Source organism: Callorhinus ursinus, unplaced genomic scaffold (genome assembly GCF_003265705.2).
Source record: "Callorhinus ursinus isolate GAN/ISIS: 27379988/994484 unplaced genomic scaffold, GSC_fseal_2.0 scaffold12, whole genome shotgun sequence".
Classification (NCBI taxonomy): Eukaryota; Metazoa; Chordata; class Mammalia; order Carnivora; family Otariidae; genus Callorhinus; species Callorhinus ursinus.
The window spans coordinates 58,589,465-58,608,631 of record NW_027397074.1 but is presented as its reverse complement, the minus strand read 5'-3'; the positions used below and the strand labels follow the sequence as shown (position 1 = coordinate 58,608,631).

Here is a 19,167-nt window from a genome sequence, read left to right as displayed (position 1 = left end):
AAGAATACCACTGAAGTCAACAAAAAGAAACAACATTTTCTCTAAGTGTTCATCTAGTTAGCAATCACTTACTGATAGTATAACTACATGCAAGACAGTCTGAACTTTCTACTTAAGGTTTTGATGTTTTTTTCTTGGTATTATACAATAAGCATCTTGTTTCATCATTAGTTACTGATTTCTTCAGACTCATTTCCTTAGAATATCATAGTACTGAGCATTTCAATGTATATATCTCTTGAAATGTGGACAACTGTCCCCATGTTTCATAATAAAAGAGAAATGTAGATCACATTCTAATTTCTTTATAGAACAAATCCAATTTATTTAATTTAAATGTAAAAACCATCATCAGATAAGTACTTCTTTGGACAAATAAAATTTCAATACTTTAATCACTTTTGAGTCAAATGTATGGCTATTTCATACCACTTACATAATTATGAATATTTCTTTTGACCTTCATTAAACTTTATTCTGCGGGGAAAAACTCCTGTTCTTTCAATAAATCAAGTTTCTCACTTTCTTAACTGATAACAACAACAAAAAAAACCCCACTAATTCTTGCACCTATCCGAAACAACCCACACATTTATTTACCATAGAGAACTGAGAGGAAAAGTACTTTGAAAGTAGTCGTTAGAAGTTGTAAATGCTGTACATCTTCTTTGCTTCCATAAAATTTTTGTCAACATGCCATATGCTATTATAAAGAAATTAATTTTACTTGAATACACAAATAATTTAAATAAGGTTTAAAGAATTTAGGAATAAGTAGCCATTCACTCAGAAGCTAATCACTAAAGTCAAAAATACAGAGTAAACTGATTTCTATAAAGCACTTTAATAAAATAATCAACAGGAATGGAAGCAACCTCTATGTCCACTGACAGATGAATAAGCAAAATGTGGTACATAAATACTCAGTATTAAAAAAGAAATTCTGACATGTGCTACAACATGAATCACCCTAAAGACATTATGTTTAGTAGAATAAACCAGCCACAAAATGACAAATAATATATGATTCCACTTCTATGAGACACCTAATGAAGTCAAATTCATAGAGACAGAAAACAGAATGGTAGTCGACAGAGGCAGAGGGGAGAGGAGAATGAGAAATTACCGTTTAAAGTGTATGGAATTTTAGTTTGGGGAAAAAAAATTCTGGAGATGGATAGTGGTGATGGTTACACAATGTGAATGTACTTAATGCCAAAGACTTGTATGCTTAAAAATAATTAAAATGGTAAATTTTATATTACGTACATTTTCTCAGAAAAGTAATAAATAGGGTGAAAGAGGTGAAGAGGATTAAGAATACACTTATTGTGATGAGTACTAATATACAGAATTGCTGAATCACTATATTGTACAACTGAAACTAATATAACACTATATGTTAATTATACTGGAATTAAAAACAAATAATTAACAGTTGCTACTAAAAAATAACAGGAATTTAAATCAGAAGCAAAATCAGATATGCCTAAAAGTCTGTTGAACCTCTACCTTCATTAGGGTTAACTGTAAAGACAGATCTGATAAAGCCTTGAAACATTACAAAAATAGAGTAAGACGAAATTTCCTCCATTGTTCAGGATTTCACATATCGGGTACAGTATTAGCATGAGAAAAGGTGTCTGGATGGATACTAAACACTCTTGGCAAGGCACCTAAAAATCTGTTTAATTTCGTCATTTTCAATGAGTAATGGAATTGGTTAGCCTACTATATGAGTCTCCACCTTACTTTCGGAGGTGGGAATAGAGAAGAAAATCAATTATTTCTCTGAAATCCTAAGACAGTTGTAGCAAATCATGATTATGGTCACTGGTCCAAAGATGATATACTACGATTTAGAACTGCCTAGTTTTTTGAATCAGGTACTATATTAGGTACTTTTGAAAGAATAAAACTCCTAATCCTCGAAAATCTATTAGGGTCAAACACTTAAGAAAAAGTAAAACCTGCATAAAAAAGCAATCACAATTTCAAAAGTCAAAGTTTCCAAATAATTTTATCCAACCTTGCAAATGCCAAAATGTAGTATTGAGTATATAAGCCAAACACTCAATGAAAAGAGAATTTCATGGCATAATTGTGTCCCTATGTCCCTCTGTGATCAAAAATTTCTTTTAGCTAGGTACACACATATTAATACATATATATATTTAAACTTCATCAAAAATATTTTTCTTCTACTTAAGTACATAGATGTAACATATATATTTAAACTTGATGTGCAAATATCTATTTCAGGGATTAGTGCTTAAAAACCACCTTTAAAACATTTTTTCTCATCATATCACTAGTTATGTTAATATAATATATAATACTTACTGAGCTGCTCCTTCCCTGAGAAGATTATCATTATTAAGCAGTAACCGAACATCTGCAAAACAAGTATTATGTTTTCTATATTATTATTTTTATATGTGTGAAATTTCTATGTAGCTAATGCAGATTATTTTGGTCATGTATTAACATTCCCCACTCTTCCCCAACCCCTAACATGTAAGCAAGATCAAAATTTTACTCTGATGACAAAAATAACCACAAAAACACATGGTATTACTTTCTAAAAGATATTGGTTAGGAACAGAAGAGGGAACTAAATAGAAATTTAAATTTCCCCAGCTATCTGAAAGTTGACTTTATGCTACTTGGCTTTTTTACCTGTTTTTGCTAACTGAAGGGAATCCAAGGAGATTTTTCACTTTTACCAAATGGTACTTATTTCTCCACTTTATGCCATTTTAACTTAAGAAAGATTTCATAGAATGCTCTATTTTCAGATAGCAGGGGAAACCTGTACATGTTATTTTATACCTTATTAATTAATAGCCAATGTAGGCAGACTATAATGTATTTCCAAGGAACCAAAGTGGAGACAAGCTCCATCAAGAAGATCGTCTGATGAGAGCTGCAAAAGATGTCTGCCTCCTAGTCTGACAACACTAACATGAGTTTCAAACGAATTTGCTTCATACAAAAAGGGATTAAGCAAGAAACCACTTGTGAACAGAGCACAGATGTAGACATTTCTGTCCTCAGATCATGTTCAAACAGCAGATGAATGCATTTAGTTCAATATGGATAACTGCTTTATCTGATTTAGCAATCTCACTTTGGTTATTGATTCTTAATTCTGTTCTAATTTTAGACTCAATATGTAGACATTTGCCTACTCATCATCAAAACATAACTTAAAAAAATACTTTTGTTGGAAAATCTAAGCATTTTATGAAACAATAAGGAAAAAAAAATCACATAATTTCACCAAACAAAATTCTATTCTAATCTTGGTATACTTTCTTTATTTTTCCTACACACTTGGCTATTTAATACAGTTGCTATCATAAAGTACATACTACAATGTATCCTAATCGTTTCATTAAATGAAAATAACACAAATAACCTAAGCATCTTCCATTAAGAACTGGTTAAATACAATATAAACAGACTATATATAGTTCTTATAAACAGTGTAAAATTGAGCAGCCATTAAAAACAATGTAGATGTGTATTTACCAACATGAAATAACATCCATAACATGATAAAGAGGAAGGGGGAAACCCAGTATGCATAGTATTATCATATTTATGTAATGTTATATATCTTTTATATCTCTCTAAACTGAGAGATGTTAGAAGTATTTCATTCAGGGGCGCCTGAGTGGCTCAGTCGGTTAAGCGTCTGCCTTCGGCTCAGGTCATGATCCCAGGGTCCTGGGATCGAGCCCCGCATTGGGTTCCCTGCTCAGCAGAGAGCCTGCTTCTCCCTCTCCCTCTGCCTGCCTCTCTGCCTACTTGTGCTCTCTCTCTCTCTCTCTCTCTCTGTCAAATAAACAAATAAAATCTTAAAAAAAAAAAAAAATCTTTAAAAAAAAAAAAAAGAAGTATTTCATTCAAACACTGAAGAATTAGAGGGCAGAATTTTATGTGAGTTTCAGGTCCATTTTTGTACTTTGGAAATTTCAGAATGACTACAAATCATTTTTACATAAATTATAAAGCTACTCCAAAGGAAAAAATATTGACTATTCACATGTTTCTTCTCAGTAGCAGGCCCCAATTTAAAAAATAATCTCTTTTGCTAACCACTAAATAATACTAATTCGATTTCTAAATTAACTGATTTTAAACAATGGAAGCTACTGCCTAAAAAATTATTCTAAAAAATACAGACATTTAAAATTTTAGTTATTTCTATCTCACAAAACTGGGGAGTTCTATTTGATAAATATGACACTTTCATGTTCTATATTTAAAACATAATCATGGTACTGCATGGTAGTGTATCTTTTCCAGTTCTAAATGGAAAAAAATTTAAAAGCAGGATCTATTTGATCCAGTTAGCTTTACTCTGGAAAGTTTTTATTATAAGGAAAGTAAAGAAGAAGAAATAGAAAGACAAAAGAATTTGAATAAAATCTACTCTTAAAAAAAGGATTAGGGGGGCGCCTGGGTGGCTCAGTCGTTAAGCGTCTGCCTTCGGCTCAGGTCTGGTCCCAGGGTCCTGGGATCTAGCCCCGCATCGGGCTCCCTGCTCTGTGGGAAGCCTGCTTCTCCCTCACCCACTCCCCCTGCTTGTGTTCCCTCTCTCGCTGTGTCTCTCTCTGTCAAATAAATAAAATCTTTAAAAAAGGGGGGGGGCATGTATTTCAGAGTTCCAGCCAAGATCTACCACATCAGTTTCTGAGAATGAAGACCAGAAATTTATGTTTCAATGATTCTAACATAGCCAGCCTAGGAAATAGTATTTGGGAACCACCAACCTAACAAGATTTTATGACTTTGCAATTCTAAATCTGTTGCTTCTCTTGGAATCATCATACTGGTGTTATCAACAAAAATAGCAATAAAAATAATCAAATCATGACATTTCCCCCTCAAATATTTAATTCCTTTTTAACTCTAAAATACTCCCCATTTAAAACTTAAATAATATCCTACATCCCACTTCTATTCCATAGCTTACTCTCCACCCCAAGCCTACTGAATGGCTTACCCTAAATGCCCAAATTTATTGTACCTCAACACAGAACTCACCGACATCAATTTCCAGTGAGACTTAGAAAAGCAATTTCTAGGACTCATACATTCTTTTAGGGTCTTTCTGATTAACAAATTTGTAGGGTATTTAATTCAAGGTAAGAACATTCAGTGAAAAACGTCTAGAATTACGACTTATTCTTGGTTCTATAAATTACACAAAGAGTCTGGGGGCCACTGACTTTACTGCAGTTTCACCATTATCAATTCAAATTACATGCCAACTTTTGAACCTAAGGAACAGTCTGTAGTTAAACCATAGAGGAAGCAGAAATATTTGTGAATTCTCTCCCAACTTCCCAATTCACTACTTTAGATTTTACAATTATCTTAAAAGGCAGAATACAGTGTAGACCCCATTCTTTCTCTAAGTGTAGCTCAGTGGTTAAATTTTTAAATGCATAAAAATTATCATGTAGCTGTATGCAATAAAGTACATATTGTAGTTTGTGGATGATTTAAGGAATTTTCAAGGGTAATTTTAACTTTACAAAATTTTTACTTCATTTTTTGACTTTAAACCTGATCTTTTTTTGAGGTGAGAATCTATTATATCTTATACTATAAATGAAAATGAGAGATTAAACTTCTTTCAAAACATGTTTAAATAGTTTACTCTGGAACAGAATGTTTTAAAAATTAAATTGAAGAGTCCTGTGTAAATTAGTTTCAATTTTAGACAGTGAAGGCCAAATATATATAAGTAGAAATAACACATTTACAGTACCTATGGTAATTTATTCTTAAAACTGCTTAAGGAAAGTTTTGTAAAAAGATCACTACAGGCCATTTTCTTGGTGACTGTTTCAACCACGTCATTCTCACTGTTAAAGAGGAGCTACTGTTAGTTTTTACAGCAACCAGGAGACTGTATAAAAGTTTAAATTTCTAATCTATGGTAGATAACTATAAAAATGTTTGCCCCTGAGGTTTAAAGAAAGGTATACTGTGAACTAATTTGTAAGATATAAATTAGTTTTTACATGCGGTCTCATCTTCTGAACATGGTGAAACAATGCCCCCCCCTTTTGGTTGTTCATATTATTTTAGGTTTTTCTTTAAAAGGAATATAAAAATGCATTTCAAAATTCAAAATAGCTAAAATTAAAATTCTATCTTCTAATACTCTTTTAAGGTGGTTAACTTACTGAAACATAATTATCATATATATCATAAATATATTCTAGCCATTATGAAATCCATAGTGACAAAAATTTTCACTATAATTCAGAAAGTACAGATTTTTCTACATACTCCCCCATCCCCTTAGCTTAGTTCTTTTGGTTATGTAATTTATTCTTTTAAAAAAAGGAATGCTTGATATATGAAGCCTTAGTGCTATGAATTAAACACTCACCATTAAACACCTCATTAAATTCTCCAGGAGGGGCATGAATAATGAATTTTGCTGCTATACGCACCTAAAATAGAAATGAAGATATAAATGTTCCATGGCATAGGCCTCTGCTAAAATAACCAAAAATACATTCAAAATTATACTACTTCAAAGTTCTACTGAAAAAGGCTTAAAGATTTTTTTCAAAGACAGTGACACTTCTTCAAACACCTTAAGTTTATTACCATTCAATCATTTATTATAATCACAATGTATAGGCTGAATGAAGATAAAATTCATATTTAACACATTTAAGGATTCAAAGCTACCTACATATAAACATTTTCTTATAAGTAAATTCTTCTTTTAAACTAAAATGGAAAAAAGTATCAATCAAGAAAAATCTGTATGTGTGAGGAAATAAGATGTATTTAGGTATAATAAAGAAAATAGATATACTATATTTATGTTTCTTTAAAATCACAAATTAGTGAAAAATGTATAAAAGAACGGGAAGAAAGGTCTAAATTCAAAATGTTTTTAACATGAGACCTGGGTGGACCTTAGGAAATTTTAGTTCAAAGATACATGGGAGAGAAAATATCAACAAGCATACTGACAGGCACATTATCAGGCCGTGCCTGATAAAGAGATCAATCACTAATGAAAATAAGAGAGTTTAAAAGGCATGCCCAATACTCTAGTTTAATGAAGAAGTCTTGACTGTTTATAACAGTTTTCCAATAAACTTGTAACTAAGTTGTGGCAGACTTCCCCAAAATGGCATTTTCCCCCAACAAGCAGTAGCACCAGCAATCTTGTCAGAAACTCAGTCGTGGGCCCCACCCTGACTGGATGAGACTCTGGAAATGAAGCCCAGGAAACAAGATAGATATCCAGGTGATTTTTTTAATGCACATTCATGTATTTACTGATTTCAATATTGCCAAGGGACTACCCTTGGCAAAAACAATTATTTTCATATTTCCCACTTTATTAGCACTGTCATTATTCTGATGTGGAAACTAAAAATAACAGAAAGAAAAGGAAACAGTAATACATGTTTGTGTATAGATGTGTATGGGTGCACGCATCTAAGTACACATATGATCTTCAGGGGCGCCTGGGTGGCTCAGTCATTGGGCATCTGCCTTCGGCTCAGGTCATGATCCCAGGGTCCTGGGATCGAGCCCCGCATCGGGCTCCCTGCTCTGCCAGAGGCCTGCTTCTCCCTCTCCCCCTCCCCCTGCTTGTGTTCCCTCTCTTGCTGCATGTCTCTCTGTCAAATAAATCTTTAAAAAAAAAAAAAAAAAGTACACATATGATCTTCAGAGGAGACAGATGAAAAAGAGGTTATCTATGGCTAGAAAGACGATGTTCCTAGTTAGAAGCCACATATGTAACAAGGCCTTAAAAAGGTAGAAAAATGTCAATTTAAAACAAAAAAGAAAAGACTTTGTAGCTGGAACACTAAAAAGTTTGAAGTAAAATCTATACTGTTATGGGATACCACTGAGAGATAACAATGATGAAAATGATTTTTTTTAAATGGGATTATTTAAATTAGTGCTTACCAAGCACTCTCCATGAATTATTTCATTTATTCTTCAACAACAACCTTATGAGGTAGTTCCTATTATATCTGCATTTTTTTGATGAGGTAACTGAAGCAGAAGAAGTTAAGTAATTTGGTCTGATTCCTGAATCCACACTTTTATTCACTATACTATGCTGCTTCTCAGATTTAAAATAGTTTTGGTAGAATGGGTACAATCCTCCCACCAAAGGATGAATGTGTAGCCACCAAACAACTGTCTGAATATAAACTTTTTTTTTGGTGTTTAAAATGTCAATAGCAACAACTAAAAGAAACAGAAAATTCCTTGAAAGACACAAAAACTAAAGTTCACTCAAGAAATAACCTGCATATTCCTAGATCTGTTAAATAAACTGAATTTGTTGTTAAAAGCCTTCCAACAAATCAAATTTCAGGTTTTCTTACACCAAACATTTAAGGAAGAAGTAATACCAATTCTACACAAATTATTCCTGAAAACCAAGGAGAACACTGTCCAATTCATTTTAAAACAACGGTGTTATCCTATAACAAAGACTTAATCCTCAATAAAATAACAGAAAATTGAATCTAAGACTATATAGAAAAGATAACACATCATGACCAAGCGTAGTTTATCCTGGAAATGTAGAGCTGTTTCAATACTGAAAACCAGTAACAGCAATTCACAATATCAACCTATTAAAGATGAAAAACCATAGATCATTTCAATAGATACAGAAAAATTTTTGATAACATTTAACCAATCATGACAAAAACTCAGCAAATTAAGAAGAAAATGTCCTTAATCTGATAAAAGGTATCTGCAAAAACAAAAACAAAAAAGCCTACAAGCTAACATCACCCTTAATGGTCAAAGACTGAATGCTTTCCCCCTAAAATCAGAAATGAGACAAGAATGTTTGTTCCTTCCACTAGTATTCAACATCATATTGTCTTAGTGCAATAAGAAAGTGATTTCAGGGCGCCTGGGTGGCTCAGGTGGTTAAGCAACTGCCTTCGGCTCAGGTCATGATCCTGGAGTCCTGGGATCAAGTCCCGCATCAGGCTCCCTGCTCAGCGGGGAGTCTGCTTCTCCCTCTGACCCTCTTCCCTCTTGTGCTCTCTCTCATTTTTTCTCTCAAATAAATAAAATCTTAAAAAAAAAGAAAGTGATTTCATAAATAAAATAGAACTTTCTATCTGCAGACAACATGATTGCTAACAATGAAAAATCCCAAGGAATCTAAAAAATAATAATTTATGTATAAATCTAACAAAACAGGTACAGGACTAGTGTGCTGAAAACTACACAAAACACTGATCAAAGAAATCAAAGAAGAGCTAAATAAATGGAGAGATGTATTATGTTCATAGAATGGAAGACACAATAATGTGAAGATGACAATTTTTCCCAAACTATTCTACAGATTCAAGGGAGGCCCAATCAAAATCAAAGCAGAATTTTTCTGATACACATCAACAAGCTGATTCTAACATTGATAGGTTTTCTACGTTATTACTTTTCTATGTATAAAGAATGTAATGGACCCAGATTATTCTGGCCATGTATTAAGACCCCCCCCAAATGTAAGCAAGATAAAAAAGTCACTGTGTTGACCAAAATAACCACAAACACATACACATGGCATCAAAAATAGATTCTGGTTAGGAAATGAGAGAATGAAATATGTTATTTTACTCCCTTAATAGTAAATGCAAAGTAGTAAAGACAAATGAACGAGAATAGCTAAAACAATTTTTGAAAAAGAACAAAATCGGAAAATTCAGGCTACCTGATTTCCTGATTTCAAGACTTATCACTGGATCTGAACTAAGAGTCCAAAAACATACTCATATATATAGCCAAATGATTTTTGATAAAGGTGCAAAGGCAATTCAATGGAGAAAGGATATCTTTTCAACAAAGGATATTCAAACAATTAGATATCCATGAGCAGAAACATGAACACCAAACTAAACATCGTATCTTATTAAAAATCTACATCAAAATGGATCATAGCTCTAAATATAAAACATGAAACTTAAAAAAATTAAAAAGAAACAAAATCTTCATGACCTGGGATTAGGCAGAAAATTCTTAGACATATTAAATCATGATCCATTAAAAACTGGACTTCACTGAAATTAAAACCTTTTGCTCTGTTAAAGACACTGTTTAGAGAATGAAAAGACAAGCTACAAATTAGAGAAAATATTAGCAAATCACATATCTGATGAAGGACTTGTATCTATACACTCAAAAGTCAACAGTAAGAAAATAGTAAGCAAAAGACTTGGACACTTCTGGGTAGGATATACAGAAGACAACATAAATACACAAAAGGACGTGCAACATCATAAATCATTAGGGAAATGAATATTGAAATCATGAAACACTACTACATACCTAACAGAATGCCTAAAAAACAATGCTGAGGATGCAGAACTGGAACTCTAATACATGGCTGTGGCAACCCAAAACGGTACAAACCAGTTTAGAAAACAGTTTGGCAATTTCTTACAAAGTTAAGCACGCACCACCTAACAATCTTACTCCCAGGTATCTACCCCAGAGAAATGCAAACCTATGTCCACACAAAAATCTATTCACTGGACAACTGGGTGGCTCAGTCAGTTGAGTGTCCAACTCTTGTATTTCGGCTCAGATCATGATCTCAGGGTCGTGGGATCAAGCCCCATGTAGGGCTCTGCATGCTCTCTCTCAAAAAAATAAAAATAAAATAAAATAAATAAAATTGGGCACCTGGGTGGCTGAGCTGGTTAAGCGTCTGCCTTTGCCTTTGGTTCAGGTCACGATCCTGGAGTCCTGGGATGGAGACCCGCTGATGAGGCTCCCTACTCAGTGGGGAGTCTGGATCTTCCTCTCCCTCTGCTCCTCCCAACGCCCCCCACTCGTGCTCTCTTCTAAATAAATCTTTTTTTTTTTTTAAAGATTTTATTTATTTATTTGAGAGAGAGAATGAGAGATAGAGAGCACGAGAGGGAAGAGGGTCAGAGGGAGAAGCAGACTCCCTGCCGAGCAGGGGGCCCGATATGGGACTCGATCCCGGGACTCCAGGATCATGACCTGAGCTGAAGGCAGTCGCTTAACCAACTGAGCCACCCAGGCGCCCCTAAATAAATAATCTTAAAAAAAAATCTATTCACAAATACTCAAAACTGAAAACCCACAACCCAAATGTCCATAAATGGGTGAATAAAAGGTGGTGTTTCTACATAACGGAATACTACTATATGTTTTATGTGTTTTCAAAATTACTTTCTTCTAAAAGTTTAAAATTACTATTAAAATCAACAGCCGAAATACAAAAAATAATTTTTAACAGACAAGGGTGGAGTAGGATATGGAAGCAGTAGGATATAGAAGTAGGAAATGGAAGCTAAATATATATTAGAGTCTATTACGATTATGTAAATCACTTCTTAATTTCCTTCATGACACCCCTGCCCCCCCCCCCCCCCCCGCCGCCCCCACTGAGGTAAGGAGTTGTTAGCATTTAAAACAAAGTCTTAATACCACAGGTAACAAAAACTGGTAACTTGCTGATGAATTTATCAATATTTCTTTTGAAAATATTTGGAATTTTGAGGTAATTTGGGTTTTTATTTATTTATTAGAGAGAGCATGGGGGGGATTCGTACAGGGAGAGGGAGAAGCAAGCCTGAGGCAGGGCTCTATCCCAGGAACCTGGGACAATGACCTGAGGCCACCTGGGTGCCCAAGGTAATTGTTTCTAACAGTCCTAATGACTTATAAAACCGACAAAATTAAAGTACTAATAGCAAGCAGTATATATATAGCATATTTGGTGATACAATTAGCTAAGTTGTTGAGCTTTAAAATTTTAAGTAGTTTGAAAAAAAAAGCCTTATACCATTCAGAGTTTTAGTTCTATTTGGAGTTTTCACCAAGAAAGCAAAAATGATCTAAATTTTTTTCCTATAGACTTATTGGCCCTTGTTATTGCTAAATGTATACATTTAGTATGCAGTAACCAAAAACAGTTAACAGACTGCTCACAAGACCCAAAGTGAATGGTGGGTCAAAAGAAGTACCATTAAGGATAGGAAGTCATAGGAGCTGTCAGTGAACACAAAACACAACTTGGATCATACCAGCTATGCCTGGACATTGTAATCTGGTCTTTGTGAATTTCACTAAGAATGTGAATTTTGGATTTCTCAGGTTCTAAAGGAAAGGAAGTATATCTGCCACAGTAAATGCTTAATTGTCTTCTAAGAAATTATTTAATCATCAGGGTATTTTCTAAGCACTGCTATAGACTCAAGTGTTCCCCTATATTTATCCTTCTCGCTGACTTTTTTTTCCTCTTAAAAACTATTTATTCTAGCCCACTTCTAAATCCAAGAAAAGAAAAATGGTCATACAACAAGAGGTCCCAAGAGTAGAATGAATTTCTGAAAATAACCAAAATCATATTTCCTTGAAGTTTTTCTAAAATACATGGAGTTATACTCTATTTACCCCTTGGAATATTACAGCTTTTCTGGAAGAGCCCAGTGAATTATTATATACATTCCTGGCCCTCTGCTAAATCTTCTGCATAACCCACCATTTTCCTCCATGTATTATTCAAAATCAAGTCCTTCTAAACTGGAATCAGATTCAGGAAAGAGTTACTTTATTGTTATTTCTCTTTTTTTGAGGGGGGGCAGAGGGAGAGGAGAGAGAGAATCAGATTCAGGAAAGAGTTATTTTATTATTTTTTTCTTTCCTTTTTTTTTTTTTGAGGTGGGGGCAGAGGGGGAGGAGAAAGAGAATCTTTTTTGTTTTGTTTTGTTTGTGTTTTTAAAGATTTTATTTATTTGAGAGAGAGAGATAGCGAGAGCAGGAACACAAGCAGGGGGAGTGGGAGAGGGAGAAGCAGGCCGCCCTCGGAGCAGGGAGCCCGATGTGGGACTCGATCCCAGGAACCTGGGATCATGACCTGAGCCGAAGGCAGCCGCCCAACAACTGAGCCACCCAGGCGCCCGAGAAAGAGAATCTTAAGAGCCTGGTGTGGGGCTTGATCCAACAACCCTGAAATCATCATCTGAGCAGAAATCATGAGTTGGGCACTTAACTGACTGAGCCACCCAGGCGGCCCCCCCCTTTTTTTTAGAGAAAGCAAGGGGGGGTCAGAGGGAGAGGAGAGAGATAATCTATTTTATTGTATTTCTAAACTGCAATTCTAGATTGGTGGGAGTAGGGAGGGGGGAAGGTGTGGCTAGATGGGGAGATTAACTCTTATCTATGTTAGTCACTGGCAGCTGAGAGGCATACTTCATAACAACTGCACCAAGAAGTGTAGTTTTGGGGCGCCTGGGTGGCTCAGATGGTTAAGCATCTGCCTTCGGCTCAGGTCATGATCCCAGGGTCCTGGGATCGAGTCCCGCATCGGGCTCCCTGCTCCTTGGGAGCCTGTTTCTCCCTCTGCTTCTCTCTCTCTCTCTCCCTCTGTCTCTCATGAATAAATAAATAAATAAAATCTTTATAAAAAAAAAAAAAAAAGAAGTGTAGTTTTAAAAAAAAGTTAACCTATTAGCATAGAGCTTAATGTACTGCCCTGAGCTAAAAGCTGAAAGAGCTATATTTTTCCTTTTCTTCCTCTTGGATCCAAATAATATTTGTGCAAAATATGCAAAAAGATAAACATAACATAAAAAGTATATTCCATTCCTTTGTGCTTCTGGTAAAACAGCAGATACCACATGTGACTATAAAGTTACTTATATAGAAGATAAAGTGGCATATTCAGGGGCGCCTGGGTGGCTCAGTTGGTTAAGCGACTGCCTTCGGCTCAGGTCATGATCCTGGAGTCCCGGGATCGAGTCCCGCATCGGGCTCCCTACTCGGCGGGGAGTCTGCTTCTCCCTCTGACCCTCTTCCCTCTCATGTACTCTCTCTCTCTCTCATTCTCTCTCTCTCAAATAAATAAATAAAATCTTTAAAAAAAAAAAGTGGCATATTCAAAATAATATCCAAAATGTTAGTATACATTAATCCCACAAAAAAATAACTTCTGCCTATCAACTCTGAGATAGCTCAAAAGTATTATTCATTGTCAAACTTTTTTTTGTACACTGTTTTTCTTATGGGCTTTCTTCATTTTTTTTTTAAACTTATTTATTTATTTGAGAGAGAGACAGAGAGTGCACACGCAGGGGAACCTCGAGTAGGCACAAAGCCCAAAGTGGGGCTCAATCATGATGTGAGCCAAAACCAAGGGTCAGATGCTTAACCAACTGCCCCATCCAGGCACCACTCTTTCTTCCTTTAAAAGAAATTCCACAATTCAAACAAATTAAGTAATGATAGTAATGGGTAGTAACTCACAGAATAAGAATCCATGAGTCCATACTGACACAAAGAAATGAACAAGGGTAAGCTCTTCATAAGAATTTCAACTAATGAATGTAGAAGGAATGACTGAATTAGAAAATCACCTTGAGGACCATCACAGTAATTGTTGCATGCAAAAATCATCAAGGGATGCTAAAATTTATGGATAAAAGTATGATAAAATGACAACAGGACATTCATATGGTCTGAAAAGTATCTTTCCAAATAATGATAAAGGGTAAATAATTCTACACTGAAGAAACTTGCCAACACATCACCTTTACCAAATGATCAAAGTTGTAAATAACAGGAAAAACTGACATCATATGCCTCCTAATAGGATACAATGAGGATACAACATCACTTACAGCCAAAACTTCATAGGCTGAATCTAATCATGAGGAAACATCAAACCAAAATTGAGGTGCAGTCTACAAAATAACTAGTCTGGACTCCTCAAAAGTGTTAAGGTCATAAAGACAAACAATGCTGAGAAGCTGTTCCAGATTAAAGACATTACAATAAAATTCAATATGATCCTGGATTAGTTCCTGGACCAGCAATTGGTGAAATAGGAATGGGGTCTGTTGATTAGAAAATAGTACTGTATCAATGTTTAACTTCTTGATTTTGATAACTACACTGTGGTTTGGCAAGAGAAAGCCCTAAACAGTGAAGGACTTACAGAGTAGGAAAAAAATTTCTCCTCTACTCTGAGGTTATGGGGATTTTCTCCTACATATATATTTTTTTAATTTTAAAATTTTGCTCTTTGCATTGGGCGCCTGGGTGGCTCAGATGGTTAGGCGTCTGCCTTCGGCTCAGGTCATGATCCCAGGGTCCTGGGATCGAGTCCCACATCGGGCTCCCTGCTACTTGGGAGCCTGCTTCTCCCTCTGCCCCTCTCTCTCTCTCTCTCTCTCTCTCTCTCTGGCTCTCATGAATAAATAAATAAAATCTTTAAATAAAATAAAATAAAATAAAATAAAATTTTGCTCTTTGCATTTAGGTCTTTACTCCACCTGGGACTGATTTGTGTGTATGATGTGGGATAGAGATACATTTTTTTAATTATGCTGTCATATGGATAAATAAAACCACCTAATACTATTTGTTAAAATGAATGTGTATGTCCACAAAAAGAATGCATAAGAATGTTCATAAGCAGCCTTATTCATAATAACCCCCAATGTCCATCAAGAAGAAAATGGGGGCGCCTGGTTGGCTCAGTGGGAAGAGTGTGCGACTCTTGATCTCAGGGTTGTGAGTTCAAGCCCCATGTTGGTTGTAGAGATCACTTAAATAAATAAAACTTAAAAAAAAAAAAGAAGAAGAAGAAAATGGATAAATTAACTGGGGTACTGATGCAAGCAACACCATGACTAAATCTCAAAAACAAGTTGAGTGGAAAGAAGCCAGACATACACACATACACACACACATACACACACACACACACAAACATACTGTGTGATTCCATTTATAAGACATCCAAAATCAGGGAAAACTAATCTATGGTTATAAAAGTTAAAGTATGATTGGGCAAAGGATGCAGGGATTGATCAGAGAGAAGCATTAGGGAATTTTCTGAAGTGACAGAAAATGTTCTCTAAGTGAATGGTAGTTACACACATATTTTGAAAATTCACTGAACTGAATATTTAAGACTTGTGCATTTTATGGCAGGCAAATTATACCTCAACTAAAAAAATTTTTTTAAATCTCTCATACATATGACAGTATATATCTTATTTTTATTATGCATAAAATGTTAACTTTAAAACTTAGTAACCATAGCCATACAGATGGCCAATAGACACATGAAAAGATGCTCATCATCACTTGTCATCAGGGAATGCAAATCAAAACTACAATGAGGTATCTCTTCACACCTGTCAGAATGGCTAAAATTAAAAACATAAGAAACAGCAGGTGTTGGCAAGAATGTGGAGAAAAGGAACCCTCTTATATTGTTGGCAGGAAAGCAAACTGGTGCAGCCACTCTGGAAAACCAGTTTGGAGGTTCCTCAAGAAGTTAAAAAGAGAACTCCCCTGCGATTCAGCAATTGCACTCCTGGGTATTTACCCAAAGGATACAAAAACACTAATTCAAAGGGATACATGCACCTGTACGTTTATAGCAGCATTATTTGCAATAGCCAAACTATGGAAGCGGCCCAAGTATCCACTGACTGATGAATGGATAAAGAGGATGTGATGTGTGTGTACACACACACACACACACACCCCACCCCACCCCCATGGAATACTACTCAGCCATAAAAAGAATGAAATCTTGCCATTCACAACAACATGAATGGAACTAGAGAGTACAATGCTAAGTGAAATAAGTCAGAGAAAGACAAATACCATGATTTCACTCATATGTGGAATTTAAGAAACAAAACAAATGAGCAAAGGGAAAAAAAGAGAGACAGATAAAAAAACAGCCTCTTAACTAGGGAAAAAACTGATGGTTGATTACCAGAGGGAAGGTGGGTGAGGGGGTGGGTGAAACAGGTGATGGAGATTAAGGAATGCACTTGTCATGATGAGTAACAGGTGACAAATAAAAATTTAGGGGGCACCTGACTGGCTCAGTAGATGGAATGTGCAACTCTATCTCAGAGTTGGGGGTTTGAGCCCCATGTTGGGTGTAGAGATTACTTAAAATAAATAAATAAAATATTTTTTAAAAAGGTTAAAAAAACGTTAGTAGCCATGATAATTAATGACTGAGGTATTATTTGCTTATTTTCTAATTAAGAATCACAAACCTTTAACATTAATTTTTATTGCTAAAAAATCCACAAAATATATTTATCCAACATTTTGCTTTTTTTAAGGAGATTCCACACCCAATGTGACGTTTGAACGCACGACTCCAAGATCAAACATCATCGCATGCTCTACTGAGATAGCCAAGCACCCCTAACACTTTAATAGAAAATACAGTAAAAAAAAGTTTTTTTTTTAAGATTCTATTTATTTATTCGACAGAAAGAGTGTAAGAGAGTACAAGCAGGGGAAGCAGTAGAGGGAGAGGGAGAAGCAGACTCCCTGCTGAGCAGGGAGCCCGACATGGGGCTCGATTCCAGGGCCCTGGGATCATGACCTGAGCTGAAGGCAGATGTTTAACTATCTGAGCCACTCAGGCGCCCCAGTAAAAAAAGTTAAAGGTAGAATTTTAAAGAAAAAAAATTAAGAACCTTAGGCTTTCATTCTGAATTACAGAGTAATATGTTGGCCTAAATCTATACTACCTAGGACATCTGTCTCAGTCTTCTTAAAAAATACTGGGGGTTCTGGAGTGCCTAGATGGCACAGTTGGTTGAGCACCCGACTCCTGGTTTTGGCTCGGCTCAGGTCATGATCTCAGGGTCATGAGATGTAGCCCCATGTCGGGATCCTTAACTCAGTGTGGAGTCGGCTTGGGACTCTCTTCCTCTTCCTCTGCCCCTCCCTTCTGCACTTGCACTCTCTTTCTCTCAAATAGATAAATAAATCTTTTAAAAATAAAATACTGGGGGCGCCTGGGTGGCTCAGTTGGTTAAGCGACTGCCTTCCGCTCAGGTCATGATCCTGGAGTCCCAGGATCGAGTCCCGCATCGGGCTCCCTGCTCAGCAGGGAGTCTGCTTCTCCCTCTGACCCTCCCCCCTCTCATGTGCTCTCTCTCTCCCTCTCTCTCTCTCTCAAATAAATAAATAAAATCTTTAAAAAAAATAAAAATAAAATACTGGGACATTTTTGCTTACATTGAGGACTCCGGTCAGATAATATTTTTACGCATTTCCTTTATCAGTGGACAATTTATAAGGAAATCTCAATGCTTACACTGAATAAACTGAAGTCACCTTCCTAAGAAATCCCACAGTAATGAAATGTCTACATTTTGAACTCTATAGTTTTCATCAAATAGATTCTGTTTGCAGGGAAGACTCGACTGATAAGGATTGATGAAGTATGATGTCCTATGGAAGAGGGTTGACCAAGAAAATAATATAGGGTAAAATAAGTAAAAATCCTTAACACTTCAGTTCTAAACCATTGCACCAAACTATATAAATGTTACAGTTGTATCTACCATCTCATTGGCAAATATGTTAGAATTTGTTCTCAAAAAATTATACTAAAATCTCCTACTGAATTTATTTTTTAAAAAATGTGGCTAACTTTCCATCTCTTATGCTTCCAAAATCCTCAATGTTTAGCACTGATTTAGTCTGGGAAGAAAAATTCAGATGAAAAAGAAAATCAGAGAGGGAACAGACTTTTGCCTATATATTACCGTATCTGAGTGCTCAGAATGGTGCCTGGCAGATAGAAGGCTCTCAGATATTTGCTAAATAACTAAACATTCAATATCCCTTCAAGGCAGGATTCCTGTTGCCCCTGCCCTATACTCTACACTCAGCAGATAGTTATTATATGTTGAATAAATCTATAAGCAAGAATAATCTCTCATTTATTTAGAACATTTAGGGAATGTAGTATTTCAATGAAATGAACATTTTTAGGAGTTATCACTAATGCAATTCTATATATAAACTTTTAATTTTCAAATAAACTACACTCAAACCACAAAAACTTATGCTAATGTAAGGAAGCAGTATAGTACTCTCTGGAGTCAGACTGACTGGGTTGGATTTTCATCTCCACTACTCATTAGCTATGTAAACTTGGGTAAATATATAATATTAGCTATTATCATATATATTATATATTATTAGCAACAAGATAATAAGTGTACCTGTATTAGTATACCTCTAGTATTCTTACAAATAGCCCTGAAACACAGATATTTTCACATTACATGTTAAGTTTCTTTGTGCCTATAGTGACAGAAGGGT

At 35.4% G+C, this 19,167-nt stretch overlaps 1 protein-coding gene across 1 annotated transcript in view; it reads right to left on the bottom strand.

Annotated features, from left to right (window-relative positions):
• Window positions 1-19,167, bottom strand: part of CAPZA2 (capping actin protein of muscle Z-line subunit alpha 2) — a 64,133-nt gene that overhangs the window by 22,996 nt on the left and 21,970 nt on the right. Inside the window, exons 2-3 of the mRNA XM_025873213.2 lie at window positions 6,416-6,479; window positions 2,344-2,395 (exon numbers count right to left, since the gene is read on the bottom strand). Coding sequence (XP_025728998.1) covers window positions 2,344-2,395; window positions 6,416-6,479 — 116 coding nt within the window. The remainder of the gene's footprint in view (window positions 1-2,343; window positions 2,396-6,415; window positions 6,480-19,167) is intronic.